The sequence below is a fragment of the Sapajus apella genome, unplaced genomic scaffold (assembly GCF_009761245.1).
Source record: "Sapajus apella isolate SASKATOON/1434 unplaced genomic scaffold, GSC_monkey_1.0 scaffold40, whole genome shotgun sequence".
In the NCBI taxonomy this organism is placed as follows: Eukaryota; Metazoa; Chordata; class Mammalia; order Primates; family Cebidae; genus Sapajus; species Sapajus apella.
The window spans coordinates 1,135,040-1,154,579 of NW_022436980.1; the positions used below are offsets into that span (position 1 = coordinate 1,135,040).

A 19,540-nucleotide genomic window follows, 5' to 3' on the forward strand; every position below is an offset into this window, starting at 1 on the left:
GTTTTGAGCAGAGAAGTGACATAATCTTATTTATCTTTAATGGATTACTCTAGCTGCTATGTTGAAGATAGACTTGAGGGAAGTGCCAGGGTAGAAGCAGGGAGACCAGTTAGGAGGCTATTTCAACAATCCAAATAAGAAATGCAAAGTAAGACTTTGATCAGGTGGTGGCAGCAGAGGTGGTGAGAAGGAGTTAGATTCTGGATGTATTTCGAGGATAGAGCCAACAAGATTCATGACAGATTGGATGTGGGTGGTCAGCAAGAGTCAGGATGACTCCAAGGTTTTTGGTCCAGGCAAATTGAAAGGTGGAGTTGCCATTATCTGAAATGGGGAAGAATGTGAGCGATTGAGGGAGAGACTCAGAGTTAAATTTTGAACAGATTGTAGTCAAATTGGTGTTGGGATATTGGTGTTTAGAATTCCTGAGGGGAACCATTCTGAATGACCCTAAGACCCAGAGTGTAACCTGGGGACAGGTGTCTGAAGAGAAATAAAGTGAAGTCATTATGATTGAAGAATTGAGAACTCTGGAGGCTGAAAGGCTAATGAAATCTCCTAGGATGTTCTACTAGGATGGTGGCCCAGGCCCAAGAGTAAGGAATGGGGCCAGACATTATGATAGACAGTTTAAATACAAATAGTTAGAGGTCACACTAATATTAGCTTGAGGTGTGAAGAATTTTAATTGGGTACAGATTGATGTATACATTAGAAATAAGAAATCAGCCGGGCGCGGTGGCTCAAGCCTGTAATCCCAGCACTGTGGGAGGCCGAGGCGGGTGGATCACGAGGTCAAGAGATCGAGACCATCCTGGTCAACATGGTGAAACCCCGTCTCTACTAAAAATACAAAAAATTAGCTGGGCATGGTGGCGTGTGCCTATAATCCCAGCGACTCAGGAGGCTGAGGCAGGAGAATTGCCTGAACCCGGGAGGCGGAGGTTGCGGTGAGCCGAGATCGCGCCATTGCACTCCAGCCTGGGTAACAAGAGCGAAACTCCGTCTCAAAAAAAAAAAAAAAAAAAAAAAAAGAAATAAGAAATCAAAAGGTCAAATTTGCTGAAACATATCAGATAACATTATGATAAAGCTCTTTGGAGTTTTGAGATAGATTTATAGTCCCATTATAGCATGGATCAAAAATATTAAGTTTGGAAAGAAATTGGATAAATTTTTACAATTTAAACCTTATTTGTTTTATTAAAAAGCATTTTGGAAACACATTCATACTTGGCTTTGGATAGGTTAAAGCTCAGTGATACCATTTATACCAACTCTTGTAGCATTTTAGAAAGCATGGTCTTGTGACTTCTTAGGAAAGTTTTCTATTAGTCACGGCATGCAAACAAGTACCTTGTGCTCCATTCTCTGGCCATGTTTTCAGACTCAGTAAATCCAAGTTCATAAATCAACATTTGATAATGTTTTTGCAACTCATACCATTGAGCTGGTAGTTGTCACTTGAGCATCCAAATTCATTAGAGACTATTGAAATGATAATGCAGAATTATACAGGTTTTGCAGATGTAGTTTGATAATTATCTATATGTATTGAAACCTCACTTGAGAATAGAAAAATCAAGAAAGTTCTTGTCATACATTTCCACTCAAGAAATAAAGAGGAAGAGATAACAAGATAGCTATATAATCCTTTAAAAAAAATTTCACTTTGTTTCTGACTGACAGTAATCCAATTCAAGCTTTTTACTCTTCCTAAATGGAAGACAAGTAATCTAGATAGTACTGGCTATCTATAATTAAGTATACAATATTTGAATCTATTTGTTTGTGGAAATTATGTGTTTGTGGCTGATTAAAATATTCAGCTATGTAGGCTTCATCTTTTAGCTCAATAGAAAAATAGAAATGACATTGGTGGTTGAATTCCTACCAAAGTGGCAAAGACATTCCCCAGACATACATAATTCACCTGCCGAATTGGAGATGATTCACCTTTCAGTGACTTCACAGGTGTTAACTTGGCCAAACAAAAAAGGGAAATCATCTTGTATTCATCTTTTCTTCCCTGATGCAAGTTTTCAGTAAGATTGCTCAGGAAAAACATCACACTATAGATATATAAGTCCATAGTATGTCTGTTTGAATAATGAATTAACATCACTGTCTGAGAGGTGAAAACTATTCAATGTATATTTCATGGAAAATAACTAAATTGAGTTCCTCTTAACTAAATCAGAAAGGGAAGGAATCCTCAATCAGGATTTCATGCAGCACTGTATCACTCAAGGAAACCTGATTTTATAGCAGTACTAAAATAAAATGGGTCCATAGAAAAATTATGACAGAAACTTACCCATCAGTGATCTAAACAAAACAGACCAGTGGCTGTGAAATCCAGGCAGTTGCTTGGTGAGGAGGTCACTGTCAGATAGTCATGACTCATGTGTAGGAACGTGAGAATGGCCATGGGGAGGAATGGCCACAGTTATGGTCTCACAGGAGTCCACTGACCGCTTCTGCCATTGCTGCAGCTTCTGACTGCACTCAGCAGCTGGTGCCAGGTCAGCAGTACTCTCTGCTCTCAATCAGTGTCAGCACTGGTCTTGCTAATGTAGTACTTTTCTTTAAAAAATGCTTTGTGAAGGTGCTGGTTAGCACTGTTCTTACTTCTGTAGTTAATATTCACCACATATTCCCGTTCTTTTGTGGTGAGACAAAAAAATTAAGGAAAATCACTCTCCATAAGTCCATAGTCTGAAGACATGGAGGCTGAGGAGGCAGACCTGAATGAATAAGTGGACTATATGATAGGGCTAGATCTTAAATTTGGATACAGGAGACTTAGGTAAACCATAGAAGATTGTTCTTTATACATGCAGCTCTTTTGCTAAGTGATAAAGGTGGTATGTTAAGATTAATAAGTCTGAACGTAATGTACAGACTGTATTAGAACAGGGAAAAATTGGTGTTTACTGAGAGCTGAAGGTTATGTCAAAAATCTAAAAAGTAATCTTTTTGCATCATCTTAAAGTTTGCAAAGAGTTTTGGCACACACATCATCCCATCTTTGCAATAACCTGTGGGGTAGATATAAAGGATAATATTTCATTTTACAGATGAGGAAATAGGAGCCTGTTTCCTGGTCAGACAGGCTCAGTCGTCTGTGAGTGGCAGAGCTGGTATTCTCACCTGTCACACTTGACTCCGGTTCCATTGCTCCTAACATGATTATATCCTGAATAAACATGGTATCAAGAATGGAGAGGCCAGGTGCAGTGGGCTCATGCCTGTAATCCCAGCACTTTGGGAGGCCAAGGTGGGCAGATCACTTGAGGTCAGAAGGTGGAGACCAACCTGGCCAATGTGCTGAAACTCCATCTCTACTAAAAATACAAATATTAGCTAGGTGTGGTGATGCATGCCTGTAATCCCAGCTAGTAGGGAGACTGAGGCATAAGAATTGCCTGAACCTAGGAGGCGGAGGTTGTAGTGAGCCGAGATTGCCCCACTGCACTCCATCCTGCACAACAGAGCAAGACTCTGTCTCAAAAAAAAAAAAAAAAAAAAAATGGAGAGTGAACTTTGGAAGGCTAAGGCAGGCAGATCACTTGAGGTCAGAAGTTTGAGACCAGCCTGGCCATCATGGCAAAACCCTCTCTCTACTAAAAATACAAAAATTTAAAATTAGCCAGGCATGGTGGCATGCACTTGTAATTCCAGCTGCTTGGGAGGCTAAAGCAGGAGAATCACTTGAACCTAGGGACCAGAGGTTGCAGTGAGCCAAGATCATGCCACTACACTCCAACCTGGGCACAACCTGGGCAACAGAGTGAGACTCCGTCTCAAAAAAAAAAAAAGATGGAGAGTGAGAGAAAACTCAGAGACTTTGAAATAAGAAGTGAAAGAGGCCAGGCACAGTGGCTCACATCTGTAATCCCAGCACCTTGGGAGACCAAGGAGGGCAGATCACTTGAGGTCAGGAGTTCAAGACCAGCCTGGCCAACATGGTAAAACCACATCTCTAATAAAAATATAAAAATTAGCTGGGCATGTGGCAGGCACTTGTAATCCCAGCTACTCGTGAGGCTAAGGCAGGAGAATTGCTTGAACCTGGGAGGTGGAGGTTGTGCTGAGCCAAGATCGCGCTACTGCACTCTACCCTGGGTGACAGAGCGAGACTCTTGTCTCAAAAAAAAAAAAAAAGAGAAAAAAGAAAAGTGAAGGAAACGTGGCAATTGATTGGGTATTTCTGATAAAGAAACAGAAGAAGGAAAATGTGATTCCTAGGTTTCTAAAACCTGGAAGAGGAGGACAGGGAGGTTACAATATAAGCAGCTGATGTTGGCAACATGCCTATTATGTGCCAGGCTGTGTGCCAAGCAGTTTGCCATATTGCCTCATTAAATATTCGCAACTCTTTGAAGGTAGATATTATAATTATTATTCTCATTTTAGAAAGGGTGTGTGTGAAAATTGTTCTCACTTTTAGAAAAAGAAAAATATCTTCCCTCCAAAACAAGGTTAAGCTTGACCGGACTCATTGGCCTATTGTACCTGGGGTCTGGGACAGTGGTTTGGTGTTCTTGTGTGTATGGATGTATCACAATGCCAGATACAGAGTAACTAAGCTGGGCTCGTGGTGGTTATGATGTTTGCAAATCCAGCACTGCCAAATTGTTTAATACCTCCTAGGTGATTTGCCTGTCGTTAGAATAGACTTCACTAAGTGGATAGTTTTGCCTTGGCCCTGGCCTTTAAGGTGGCCTGCCAGGTCATCAAGAGACATAGGTAGGAATGATTTCCTCCTTAGTTATGATTTAAAAATAAAAGTATAACAAAGTATAATTATCAAATGACCATTAGTAGAAATATTGCATTTATGTATACTGTTTAGATTACAATGCCTTTCCTTCTCATTACTTGTAATTAATTAGTATTAGTCACTGTCCAGTGTGAGCCTGGTGTTCTCCTTAGGTTAATCAGATCACATCCTGAACCTCTGTTGGTGCCCAGGGTATTTGTCTGAAGCCCTGATTGTTCACATCTCCCTCTAACTTTTAAACTTGTCTCTAATCGCGTCTATTAATACTTGAGAAAAGGCCCTTCTCCAATTTCCTGCTTCTGATCCCTTCCTCCTCTTTCCTTCTGGGTCAAGGAGAGAGAGGAAAATGGTTTACGTATCAAATAAAGTAAATAGTATATGAAAAAAAAAAACCCAAACCTCTTTCCAAATAGTAGTTTACCTTACAGCTCATTTCTAAAGGCTCCAAACTCTCTATGGGTATCTACCTGCTGGTTATTTATTCACTAAACTGCACATGGCAGTCCCCTAGCAACCGGACTTCATGAATAAAATCCCAACTCCTCTCCAGTACCACCTGTTTGTAGGTAGTCAGCCTTCTTTTAAAATACTTGGAGTTATACAAGCGATAAGTACCAGAGTTTAGTTCTTTTTGAAAATGAATGTAAAGAAATCATAAGTTTTCACAGGGCTGTAAAGTGGTTTCTTCCCAGGGGTCCTTCACTCCGAGGCTGCACTGGAGATTATGCTGGTGAGGAAGCTTTGATCTTGCAGGTCTTAGGCCCCAAGGCAAAAGGTCATGGCTGTAAGTGTCTTTCTTCCTGATCTTCTCTAGGATTGTGAAGATGTCCAGTCCCAATCTGAACATTGTGACCTTACTGGGCAGTTGTCTGACTTACAGTAGTGCTTACCTCTTTGGGATTCAAGATGTTTTAGTGGGGAGCTCAATGGAAACTCTCATTCAGGTAGGTTAAGTTTTAAAATTTGGTTTTGACTATAATGTTAAAGTTTTAATGATTTTCCTAAATCAGCTGCTTCCATGGGTGGTGGTTACCTTTATCCTTGGTGTGGGCACTTTTTGAGCAATCCTAGAACACTTGGTGAGGTTCACTCTGTACCCCGTGCCCTCTGTGGGACCCAGACCCTATACATCAGAGCGTGTTGCGAACTGACAAAGGTTACTCTTGTGACTCTTCTGTCCCCTTCCACCTATAGACAAGACTGTCCATGCTGTGTGTTGGGACCTCCCTTGTGTTTGGCCCCATTCTGGGAAAGAGCTGGCGACTCTACAAGGTGTTTACCCAAAGAGTCCCGGACAAGAGAGTGGTGAGTAGGCAGCAAGTACGCAATGCTTGACTGTAGATGGCAGCTTCACTGTTGCTTAACAGCTAGAGAAGCTCATGTAGATTATTGAGCCTAGCCCCTTTCAGGACATCCAAAGTTCTTGTTTCTCATTCCAAACCCTGGAATCATGTGACCTCATAAGGCCCCAGTCCTGAAAGGCTGTGGATCAATGCTGCTGAAGATAGGTCTTCAAACATGGGCTCTGGTTTCTATGTACCCCAGGCCCTGTGGGGACATGTGAGCTGGCCAATACCTGGCACCAGTTTGAGGCAGAACAAGATGCCCAGAGACTGTTGTTTGGCACAGGTGTGAGCTGGAAGTGAAAGGAGGAAGAGTGATTACAGAGAAACTGTAGCAAGTAAGTAGTTACTTCCTTTCTTGAAGCCCAGTTCTTTTTTTATGTAGAAGGTAGTTCTCTGTACTGAGAAGGATGTGCCTGGAGCAGTGAGCAAGGAAGAGCAGATAGAATCAACCCTAAGTTGTGAGGCAGCCAGATCACTGACTGATATTTATCAGTCATCAACTTAAGCACATTTCCCCATTTTATCAGGTTGTCTGATGAGACTGTGCAAGCCTCAATTCCTGACCAATGTAGGCCCTGCCCAGACCCAGTATGTCATTCAGTTGGTGTTTACTTCTCTGGAATGGTAGGGTTTTTTTTGTTTTGTTTTGTTTTTTTGTTTTTTTTTTTTTAGCAAATGTTATTGAATCATGGTGCATTCTTACCAAAAGCTCAGCCGTGAGCAACCATACATATGAAGACGATTGCCTAAAAAGACAAAAACTGCATTTATCACTCAAGAACACTGATTTCTTTTTTAAAACTAGCTTCATTGAAGTATAATTAACATGCAGTGAACTGCACATATTTAAAGCATATGTTTGATAAATTGTGACATGGATATACAACCAAGACACATGGTGCATAATGAACATATGCCTCATCTTCAAAAGCTTCCTCACACCCTTTGTTATCTCCCTCTCCTGTCCAATCCTTATATCCCCTGTTCCTGTCCTCAGGAAATCATTAATTTGCTTGCTGTCACTGTAGATGAGTTTGCATTTTCCAGAGTTTTATATAAATCAAACCATACAGTGTGGACTCTTTTTTCCTCTGGCTTATTTTACTCACATAATGTTTTTATGAATATTATAGTTATATATCTATGTTGTGTGCATCAATAGTTCTTTGTTATTGCTGAGTAGTATTACAATGCATAGATATACATTTGCTTATCTGTTGATGGATGTTTGGGTTTTTGCCAGTTGTGATTAAAAATAAAGCTGCTATGAACATTCATGTACAAAGTCTTTGTTTAGACATAAGCTTTTATTTCTCTTGGGTGAAAACCTAAGGGTAAGATGGTGGAATCAGAGGGTACGTGTATATTTGACTTTTAAAGAAACTGTCAGACTGTTTTTCAAAGTGGTTGTACCATTCTGCATTTCCACCAGCAACGTTATGAGAGTCCATTTCCTTCACATTCTTGCCAATATTTGTTTTGATCAGTCTTTTTCATTTTAGGCATTCTAATAGGTATGTATGGTAGTATCTCATGGTTTTGAATTTGGCTTTCTCTAATGCACTATTGAGCATTATTTCACATATTTTTTTGTCATCTGTATATCCTCTTTGGCAAACTGTCTGTTGAAATCTTTCACCCATTTTTAAATTGGATTTTTTGTTGTCTTATTATAGAGTTTTGAGAGTTCTTTTTATATTCTGGATACAAACCCTTTATCAGATGTAAGATTTGCAAAGATTTCTCTTCCAGTTCCTTTTAATTTACTTCAGAGTGTCTTTCAAAAATAAGACATTTCTAAATCTCATGAAGTTCAATTTACCAATGTGTCCTTTTTTGGGGGATTTTGTTAGTTTATTTGTTTTCTGTATTTTTAGTAGAGATGGGGCTTTACCCTGTTGGCCAGCCTGGTCTCAAACTCCTGGCTTCAAGTAATTAGTCAGCCTCAGACTCCCAAAGTGTCAGAATTACAGGCATGACCCACCATGCCTGGCTCCATGGATCATGTTTTTGGTATTATATTTAAGAAATTTTTGGCTAAATTAAGGCCCCAAAAGGTTTTCTCATGTGTTTACTTTTAGAAATTTTAGAGTTTTAGCTTTTATGTTTAGGCCTGTGATCCATTTAGAGTTAATTTTGGAATATGGTATGATGTATTGGTTGAATTTTATTTTTTTACATACAGATATTTGATTGTCCAGCACCATTTGTTTAAAAGATTGTCCTTTCTTCAGTGAATTACCTTTGTACCTTTGTTGAAAATCAGTTGTCCATAGGTGTGCAGATCTATTTCTGGACCCTCCATTCTGTCTCACTGATGTGTTTATCTCAACAGCAATACCATATTACCTTGATTACTGTAGCTTTATACTAAATCTTGAAATCAGGGAGCATTAGTCCTCCAACTTTCTTCTCTTTCAATGTTGTTTCGGCTAATCTGGGTCCTTTGAATTTCCATGTGAATTTTTGAATCAGTTTACTGATTTCTGCAAAAATTATTTGGGTATTATGTTGAATCTAATAGATCAAATTGTGAAGAATTGGCATCTTACTAATGTTGTGTCTTTTGACCTATGAACCCATTTTTTTAGGTCTTAATTTTTCCCAGCATTTTTTTGTACTTTTCAATATTGTTCTTTCACATCTTTCATCAAGCTTATTTCTAAGTAGTTTATATTCTAATGCTATTTTATATGTTATTATTTTTTAAATTTTACTTTCCAGTTGTTTGTTGCTAATATACAGAAATATAATTTTTTTTTTTTTTGAGACACAACCTTGCTCTGTCACCCAGGCTGGAGTGCAGTAGCACGATCTCAGCTCACCACAAACTCCACCTCCTGGGTTCAAGCGACTCTCCTGCCTCAGCCTCCCAAGTAGCTAGGATTACAGGCGCCTGCTACCACACCCAGCTAATTTTTGTATTTTTAGTAGAGATGGGGTTTCACCATGTTGACCAGGTTGGTCTCGAACTCCCGACCTCAGATGATCCACCTTCCCCAGCCTCCCAAGATGCTGGGATTGACAGACATGAGCCACCATGCCTGGCCACAGAAATACAATTAATTTTTATATGCTGAGCTTGTATGCTGCAAACTTGCTAAACTATATGTTCATTCTAGCAGCTTTTTTATAAAGCCTATTAGATTTTCTACATAGATGATCATATCATCAGTGAATAAAGATAATTTATTTCCAATCTCTTGTGTGATTGCACTGGCTAGAAACAATAGTACAATCTGAATAGAAGTGGTGAGAGCAGATATCCTTGTTATTCTTGATCTTATGGGAAAAACAGTCAGTCTTTCAAAACTAAGAATGATATTAGCAGTAGTTTTATTGTAGATGCCATTTATTCAGTTGGAAAAGTACTATTCTATTATTTTGCTAAGAGTTTTAAACAAGAATTGATGTTGGGTTTTGTCAAATGCTTTTACTGAGTCTATTGAGATGATCATATAGTTTTTTTGGTTTTTTTTTTTTAGTTTATTCACATGGTGGATTACGTTAAATGTTTTTTTTGAAAATCCTTATACAATAGATTTTGTTTTTTAGAGTGGTTTTAGGTTAACATAAAAATTAAGCAGAGGGTACAGAGGTTTTACATATACCCTCTTTCCCCACACATGCATAGCCTCTTCCATTATCAATATTCCCCATCAGAGTAGTATATTTATTACAATTGATGAACCTACATTAATATGTCATTATTGCCCAGAGCCTGTTCTTTATATTAGGGTTCACTTTTGGTATGGTACGTTCTATGGGTCTGGACAAATGTATGACGACATGTATCTACCATTACAGTATTATACAGAGTAGTTTTACTGCCCTAAAAATCCTCTATGCTTCTGCTCTTTCTCTCTTTCTCTACCCATATGTTAAATGATTTAGGATGTCAAACCGACCTTCCATTCCTGGGATAAACTCTACTTGGTCATGATACATTATCCTCTTCATATATTGTTGGATTCATTTGTATAAAACTTTGTTTAGAATTCGTACATTCATGTTTTTAATACATACTGCTCTGTAGTTTTCTTGTAATATATTTTTCTAGTTTTAGTATCAGGGTAATGTTGGCTTTATAGAATGAGTTGAGAACTGTTCTCTTCTTTTCAATTTCAGGAAGAATTTCTATATAATTGCAAAATTATATAGCCGAGATTGCACCATTGCACTCCAGCCTGGGCAACAAGAGCGAAACTCCATTTCAAAAAAAATATATATATGTATTATATATATAAAACACATATAATATGTATAATATATAATGCATATATAATATGCATTATATGTAATTTATATACATACATATATAATATGTATTATATATAATACATAATTATATATAATACACATATAATTATATAATACCTATGTAAAATATATTTTTTGAGATAAAAATATATATATATTTTGAGATAAAATATATTTTTAAATATATATTTTATATATATATTTTATTTCTTTATTTTTAAGACCCAGCCTTAAAAATAAATTGCCCAGGCTGGAGTGCAATGGGGCGATCTCAGCTCAGCGCAACCTACAACTCCCAGGTTCAAGTGATTCTCCTGCCACAGGCTCCCAAGTAGCTGGGATTACAGGCATGTACCACCATGCCCAGCTAATTTTGTATTTCCTTTAATGCTGAATTTTTGCTGAATTTTGTTATTTTCTTTAATGATATTTAAGTAATGAAAACTAATCATGTATATTTCTGTTTAGCTACCATTTTCAGTGCTCTTAATTTCCTGTATAGATCCACATTTTTATCTCAAATTATTTTCCTTTGCCTGAAGGATATCTGACATTCTAGTGTGGGTGTGCTACTACTGAATTCTTTCAGCTTTTGATTATCTGAAAAAGTTTTTATTTTAACTTTGTTTCTGAAAGATGTATTACTGAGTATAGAATTCTAGACTGAAATTTTCTTTTCTTCTTCCAGTACTTTCAAGATATTCTTGCATTGTCTTCTCACTTGGCCTTGTATCTGATGAGAAGTCTCATTTTTTTTTTATGTCTACACAAAATATGTCTTTTTTCACTGTTTGCTTTGAGTAGTTTCCCTTTATCACTGGTTTTGAACAGTTTGATTAGGCAATTGGTTTGTTTTTAATTTTACAAACACCTTGAATCATGTAACTGGTTATGCTTCTTTCTTTCCATTGGTTTTCAAAAGCTCAGATCCACATTTCTTCTGCTCAATTAATAAATGCTATTATATATACACTCTTCATCTGAGCCTTCATAATTCCCTTTATTTTCTCTCTTCCCTGATTTTTAATGTTTTAATTCTGTCACAGTACATGTTTTTCTCAATTTTATTTTTGTAGTCACAAAGTAACTAACACATTCCCTTCATTCTAAGTCAAATATGGATGGTCCCTGACATATAACAGTTCAACTTACAGTTTTTCTATTTTACAATGGTGTCAAAGCAATCTACATTCAGCAAAAACCATACTTAAAATACCCTTACAACCATTTTCACTTTCAGGACAGTAGTCAATACATTTCATGAGACATTCAATACTTTGTTATAAATTAAGCATTGTTTTAGATGATTTTGCCCAGCTGTAGGCTAATATAAGTGTTCTGAGCACATTAAAAGTAGGCTAGGTTAAGCTGCAATGTTTGGTAGGCTAGGTGTATTAAATGCATTTTTGGTTTATGGTATTTTCAACTTACAATGGGTTTATCAGGACATAACCCCATCATAAGTCAAGATCCTAAGTCAATCTGTATTTCTTATGTATATAAAGAAAATGCTAATGATTCCTCCTGCATCTCTGAATCCCACCCTTTCAGTTAATAGTTATTAACAGTATGGTCTGAAAATGTCCATATCTATGTGCTCATATAAACATCTAGAAATAACAGTTTATTTATTTTGTAAAGCACCTTGAGCCTTTGTGGGGAAAGGTAGGATATGAAAAAGTTAAACAAATGGAAATGTTTAATGGGAATAATGATATAAACATAGAAGTCATTGTAAATATTTGGTGTCTGTTTCATTTTTGATAACTACATTTGAAGCACCTTGGGAGGGCTGGCCTTGGAGCATATAGCTGAGAGTGCATGGGATACTCTAGCCCCTGTGTCGTATAGCCAGTCAACAAGGAAAAGTTTTGACCTTGACTCTTTTTCAGATTATTAAAGACCTGCAGTTGCTGGGGTTGGTGGCAGCCCTGGTGATGGCTGATGTGATCCTGCTCATGACATGGGTGCTGACTGATCCCATCCAGTGCCTCCAGATCCTCAGTGTCAGTATGACGGTAAGGGGCCAAATCCCTAGGGAATCTCATCCCCAAACTGGACTGACCTCTGGATACACAGGAGTCATCCTTGCAACAGGAAGATAAAGGACTCCAAGAGGAGGGAAAGTCAGGAGCTGTGCCTTCCATGAACTCCTTGCCCTTGTCTGCTGCCACTCCCACTGCTCCTCATGCCCAAGTGTCTCTTTGTGGACATCCAGTGAGATGTCAGCATGCTGGAATCTGCCTGGCAGTTACCGCCACTTCCACGTTATCAATAATGAGAACTTTCAGCTATGGGCAGTTATCTTCCCCTAATTTTAGAGGTGGAGGTAGTAGTTTGAGGTGGGCTTTGGAGTCAGTCAACCCTGGTTCAAATCCCAGCTGTGTGACCGTGGGAAAAACTCACTAAGTCTGTTTCCTAATAGGTAAAATTGAGATAATACTAACTACCTATTGTATAGGGTTGTGGCAAAGATTAAGTGAAACAGTGTAGGTGAAAGACTTAACCATGTCAGTACATAGTATTCAATTGTTAAGTATGGCTGGGCACAGTGGCTCACAGCTGTAATCCCAGCACTTTGGGAGGCTGAGGCAGGTGGATCACTTGAGGTGAGAAGTTTGAGACCAGCCTGGCTAACAATGGTGAAACCTCATCTCTACCAAAAATACAAAACTTAGCCAGGCATGGTGACACATGCCTGCAATCCCAGCTACTTGGGAGGCAGAGGTTGTAATGAGCCAAAATTGTACCACTGCACTCCAGCCTGGGTGACAGAGTGAGACCCTGCCAAAAAAAAGAAAAGAAAAGAAAAAATATAAAGCATTATACATCTCTAGCCTCACAAGAGGCTGAGGAATACAGTAGAATTGTGGAATTGTGACATTACAAGATTAATGTTTATGGATTCAATGATTTACAAAAAAGCAGGTGCAAAATGAAATACGTTATTATTTTCTTGAGGCATTAATTCGATTGGGGTAGCAAAGCACATAACTGAAGGGTAAGCCATACTGTCACCAAGCACACAGCTGTTAGTCCAATTTTATAATCTCTTCTCCTAACACGTGTCACTCTCATTTAGGTTCTAGTGGAGTCACCTAAATGCTAGTTTTTACATGCTAAGGGGGAAATCATGTGCTATAGAAGAATTCACGCTCCAGGATATTCACAAAGATCTGCTCTGTTTCTGGTAATTGTGGACACCTTCAGTTCTGACTCTGTGTCCTTTCTAGGTGACAGGGAGAGACATTTCCTGCACTTTAACCAGCACCCACTTCTGTGCTTCCCGGTATTCCGATCTTTGGATTGCTCTCGTTTGGGGATGCAAGGTTGGTAACCACATCTCCTTGGGATATGGTCTCTGTCACTAACAAAATGGATATGAAGAGGGAATTACAGGAATTAACAAGGTGTTGTCTGCAAAGAATATTGAACTCAGAGGAGATCTCTGTTGATACATAACCTCAAAGCCATGACCATTTTTATTTTTCTATTTTTATTTGGGGAGACTTTCCCAACTCTTTAGACTCCCTCATTCAGTCCTCCCCCAAATCATTTGGAATTCAACCACTGTCTCTCCCATTAATTGGTCTGTTTTTTTAATGATTTGACAATACCAGTTTTCCCTTCAGCTTCTCTGCAAGGGGAATTATGAGGAGACATTTGACCCAGCTTTATTTGTTCTCCTAAGTGCCTTTAGATTTGGGTCAAGGTGTCCTGCTGCCTTTCACCCACCTGACTTTCTTGCTCTGGTTGGAAGCAAGGCTGGCTCTGAGACAGATGGCAGCATTCACTGTGCCCTTTGAGGGGTTCCAGCTATCTTAAAGTATCTCCCATACTGCCCCAAATCTCTCACCATTAGACTCATTTGTCTCTGTTAAATGGGCAAAAGTAAGATATTATTTCCAGAAGGTAGAGTATACCTGCACAGAGCCCTGAGGAAAGTCCTGAGAACAGGACAGCTGGTTTTCAGCTTAGAGGGACAGAGAACTGCTGCTGAGGGGTACAGGGCAGTCCTAATTCCTAAACAAGCAAGCCCTGCCTGACAGCAGGCTACCTGTTGACTATCAAGGCACAGAGGTCTGGTTGACTGATTACTGACAGAAGAAAAGAAGTTTTTGTTGAAATAAGTGCCCTTTAAGGGTAAACTCTGGCTAGAAGCAGTGGCTCACATCTATAATCCCAGCACTTTGGGAGGCCAAGGTGGGCAGAACACTTGAGGTCAGGAGCTCGAGAACAGCCTGGCCAACATGGTGAAACTCTGTCTCTACTAAAAATACAAAAATTATCTGGGTGTGGTGGCGTGTGCCTGTAGTCCCAGCTACTGGGGAGGCTGAGGCAGGAGAATTACTTGACCCTGGGAGGCAGAGGTTGCAGTGAGTCGAGACTGCGCCACTGCACTCCAGCCTGGGCAACAGAGTGAGACTCCATCTCAATTTAAAAAGGGTAAACTTTACCACTCCACCACTAAGAAAGTATTGGAAGTTGTTGCTTCTGAGGAACAGCTCATGGGGTGGGCAGGACTAGGGCAGGGAAACATTGATTTTTAACTATGTGCAAATGTTACTTTGACAGGAATTTTTTTTAAAAAAGACTCTAGGAAGTGAACAGCTCTTGATCTTCAGAATTTTGCTAATGGTTAAAAAATGAGCTTCAGATGTGACAGATCAGGGTTTGAATTCTGACTCCACCCCTGCCTAGCCGACCCTGAGCCTCATTTGACCTCTCTGAGCCTCAGTTTACTCATTTTAAAATGGGGGTGGTGATAATATCCCTCAGAACTGTTGTGTTTCTAAAGAGTTAATGCTTGTTAAGGGTTTTCAGCCACTTCTGGCCCATAGCAAGAGCTCAGTAAATGTTAGCCGTTATTATTACTGTTCTTCCCTTGCCCCCTAGACACTTCTGGAAAATACATTGCCTCTGTCGGTTCCTCAAGTCCCTGTAGAAGAACATGTCCTCCCCAGCCCAGAAAGCCACCACTTCCTGCATAGCAACTTACTTTGTGGCTCAACTCGATTTGTTTTCTCCATTGCCTTTTATATACTCCCATTTCTATTTTATTTCACTGTAATATCTTTCCATAGGACAAAGAAAGAAAAGGAAGGAGCATTAGGAAATTTACTGAGCCAGACCCTGTAGACTCCCTGGTCGGTGAGAAGCTCAGGGGAACCCCAATCTCCACATTAAGTACTAGGAACCCCCACCTGAACCTGTAAACTGCCCCATACCGCACGCTTCTCGGCAGTTAAGGCCAATGATATGCAAGGATCAGACATGACTAACTCAAACACCAGCCAAGAACATATAGACACTTGATTCACACATATTTCCCCTTTAACAAGAATTTTAATGGAATTAAAATATTTTAATGGAATCGTATCTGAACATTTCAAAATCACAGAATTAATTTCATTTGCCTTTGATTAAATTAGCAATGATCCAACTCTGCTGAATACCACCTGATGGCGTCAGTCACCCAAAAGTTGGGCTCCCCTCATCTCCTGACTTATGTGTCCTCTAGTTATTCAAGATCTTAGGGTGGTCACATTTGGCCCTCAGGCCCCATATGGGACACTGGGCATTAGGGGGACCTGTAAGGCATCTCTTCCATGTTGACTCCTTCCATCCTGGCACAGCCAATTCTCCAAAATATTTTCTTTAAGGCCACCCCTGAAGGAAGAGTTGACCACATTGTATTATTTCAGGGTCACCAGGAGGTGCCCTGCTGATACCTGACCTTATTTTTATCATTAGCTCTCCTTCTGAATCCCACAGTTCCACCCCCACCTCATCTCCCATAGCATCTTCATGTTCTGAGTCATCAACATTAACATTTTTAGGCTGGGTGCGGTGGCTCCCACCTATAATCCCAGCAGTTGGGAAGCCGAGGTTGGTAGATCACCTGAGGTCCAGAGTTCAAGACCAGCCTGACCAACATAGTGAAACCCCATCTCTACTAAAAATACAAAATTAACCAGGCGTGGTGGCACATGCCTGTAATTCCAGCTACTCAGGAGGCTGAGACAGGAGAATGGCTTGAACCCAGGAGGCAGAGGTTGCAGTGAGCAGAATCATGGCATTGCACTACAGCCTGGGCAACAAGAGCAAAACTCTGTCTAACAAGAGAGAAGATAAAAAAAAAAAAAACAGGCCGGGCGCGGTGGCTCAAGCCTGTAATCCCAGCACTTTGGGAGGCCGAGGCGGGTGGATCACGAGGTCAAGAGATCGAGACCATCCTGGTCACCATGGTGAAACCCCGTCTCTACTAAAAATACAAAAAATTAGCTGGGCATGGTGGCACGTGCCTGTAATCCCAGCTACTCAGGAGGTTGAGGCAGGAGAATTGCCTGAACCCAGGAGGCGGAGGTTGTGGTGAGCCGAGATCGCGCCATTGCACTCCAGCCTGGGTAACAAGAGTGAAACTCCATCTCAAAAAAAAAAAAAAAACAAACATTTTTGTGCTTACCTTAAATCCACCTACCAAACTGAGTGCCTTAAAAGCCAGGACCATGACTTCTTTGTGTCACTATTTTCTGCCCTATACCTACCATAGCCCTGTGCACATAGTCAGAAAGGTGAACCTATATTGAATCTATATGTTATATGTTATTGACTAAAGCTTTGATTTCTGTATGAGTGCAGCTCCTATTGGGGAGCAGGGCAGCATTTTAAGCTGCTGCGAGTTATTTTCTCCTTAGTACAAATGACAACTCAGAGGGCAAGTTTATATTCATAGGAAATAGAAAAGAATAGGGCACTGGGTTTCTTGTAGGGGAAACTATAGATAGAACTTTTGCTGCCTGTGGTGCGCCACAGTCTTGCCTAGGTCCCAGCCTGCCTTTGTCTTCCCCTTTTTTTACCCTTCATCTCTCATAAACACTCATTGGCACAGAGCCGCTGCTAGCCTGTAGAGATCCTTTGTGTAAATTTTTAAAAGTCCCATCCCTTCTAGTCAGATGCAGTCTTGCAGGTTCAAGGCTTGGCAAGCATGGTGCCTTTGGGCAAATTAGAGAAAAGAGCCCCTTCCTCTGGGCACTGCCCGGCTGTGGCACGTGACTTGACAAGCAGATGACAGGTCACTTTCAGCTTCTATGTGCACCCTCAGCTGAGCAGGCCAACACTGACAATGGCTGTAGCAGCAGTCACTACCAGAGGTTCTTTGAGCCCACTGCCCTCCTAGTGCCCGACAGCTCTTTCTGTAGGGATTCTAACCCACCCACATGATCCAGTACTATGCCTTATCTCAGAAGAATTCTGTTTAATGGCTGACTTGCTGACTTCTGGTAAACTAATTCTCAGTAAAGGAGAGGAAAATAACATTTACGAAGTACCTAGTAGGTAAAAGGGGCTGCCCTGAGGGTTTTCCTATGTGGTATCTTAGTAAATCCTCATAGCAGTCATTAAGGTAGGTATTATTATCCTAATTTTACAGATGAGGAAATTGGTTGCAAACCTACTGCTCTTTGACCTGTTGTTCCACTTTTCTGAGCCTCCATCACCTCTTCACCTCCTAGGGCCTGCTCCTGCTGTACGGTGCCTACCTGGCTGGCCTGACTGGCCATGTCAGCTCCCCTCCTGTGAATCAGTCCTTAACCATCATGGTAGGGGTCAACCTTCTCGTACTGGCTGCTGGGCTTCTTTTTATAGTCACCAGATACTTGCACTCCTGGCCCAACCTGGTCTTTGGACTCATGTCTGGAGGGATCTTTGTTTGCACAACTACAATCAACTGCTTCATCTTCATTCCCCAGGTATGGATTTTGCGGGGCTGGTCCTCTTAGTCACTCCAGAGTTTTTTACTGACAAATTGCTCATTTTGTTTTCTGCTGATACCTTTCCATGCCACTTATTGGAGAGTCAGAAAGCAGACAGGGGATCCTAGTGAGCTGGTTGTCTTTGTCCTTCCTCATTGTCCTGGTCAGCAAGGCGGACAGGCCAGAGTGGTCCAAGTGGTGGTGGCTACCCCCGTTTGCACTCTTCACACCTGTGGTGCCCGTCCCTTGGGGGTGGTCCCTCACAGTCCCACTTCTCCACCTACCCTTCAGTCTGCTGTGCTCATTCCCAACCCTCCCCTCATTTCCGTCACATTATTAATATTCCCTTCACTAGCCTGGGAGCAAAGAACCTTTATATTTTTCCAATTGAGGATTGTAGACTCACAGGGAAAAATCCATTTGGAACTTTATGATTTAAAATGCTTTTTCTTTCTTTTTATTGGAGGAAAATAGAGAACATTTCCCTGCTTTTTACAATAAAGAGAAGTAGAAACTAAATAAAAATGTGTTTCATATTATGGGGATTTTAAAAAATTAAATGAGGAAGGAAGACAGAAGCAGAAATAGCCAGAAAACAAGAAAAAGGGAGTTAGAGGGATCGGAGAAGGAATCCTAGGCTCAGAAAGGAAAGTGATGTGGAATTGTTCATGCTATGCCCTGGGGACCACATATATCTAGGTTAATGAACTTGGCATTAGGCACTTTCTTGTTTCCCTCCTAGTTCTCCTTTTCTTTCCTCTGAGGCCTCCCTCATCCCACTCCTTCCTTATGACCCTGTCCAGATCCCCATTGCAGCTTCCAGTTGACTGTAAACTAATTCCTCATGAGGGAGCTAACTGATAATGTAAGTGTTGCCTGATGGCAGGTTACAGTGTATTTGTGAGAGGGAAGAGTGCACTTTGGGGCATGATGGTGTGACACAGGCATAGCCCTGTTACAATTCTCCTCATTACAGTACTCAACAGAATACATAAATATGGAAAAATCTGCATCAACAGCATTAGAAACTGTGGATGGATATTGCCTTTGTGCCAAAAACTGGAGGAATTTTTGCCAAATCTTAATGTTGTAAAAACTGGAATGAAGGAAGCCATTGAGAGCTGAGGCTTATTTGTCTGGGATGAGGCAAAAATGGGCTCTGAGAAGAAAGGACTGTTGCTCCCTGGGAGACAGGGGAAGGGAGTAGGCAGGGGCCTTTTGGGAAGCCCACCCCTTAGGCCCTGTGGCCAACACTGTCGATTGGTAACCTCTTTGCCAATGTCTTTCTTCCTTACTTGCCTGCAGTATAGAGACTGAAACAGCTAAACTCTTCCTTTGCCAGCCTCCCATATAGATAAGGGTGCTTATATGGCACCATTTTGAACACTAGAGGT

General features: G+C 40.4%; 1 protein-coding gene across 1 annotated transcript in view; it reads left to right on the forward strand.

The window, feature by feature from the left end:
- Window positions 1-19,540, forward strand: part of GPR156 (G protein-coupled receptor 156) — a 75,831-nt gene that overhangs the window by 42,283 nt on the left and 14,008 nt on the right. Inside the window, exons 3-7 of the mRNA XM_032298952.1 lie at window positions 5,601-5,730; window positions 5,981-6,091; window positions 12,285-12,410; window positions 13,626-13,721; window positions 17,907-18,143. Coding sequence (XP_032154843.1) covers window positions 5,601-5,730; window positions 5,981-6,091; window positions 12,285-12,410; window positions 13,626-13,721; window positions 17,907-18,143 — 700 coding nt within the window. The remainder of the gene's footprint in view (window positions 1-5,600; window positions 5,731-5,980; window positions 6,092-12,284; window positions 12,411-13,625; window positions 13,722-17,906; window positions 18,144-19,540) is intronic.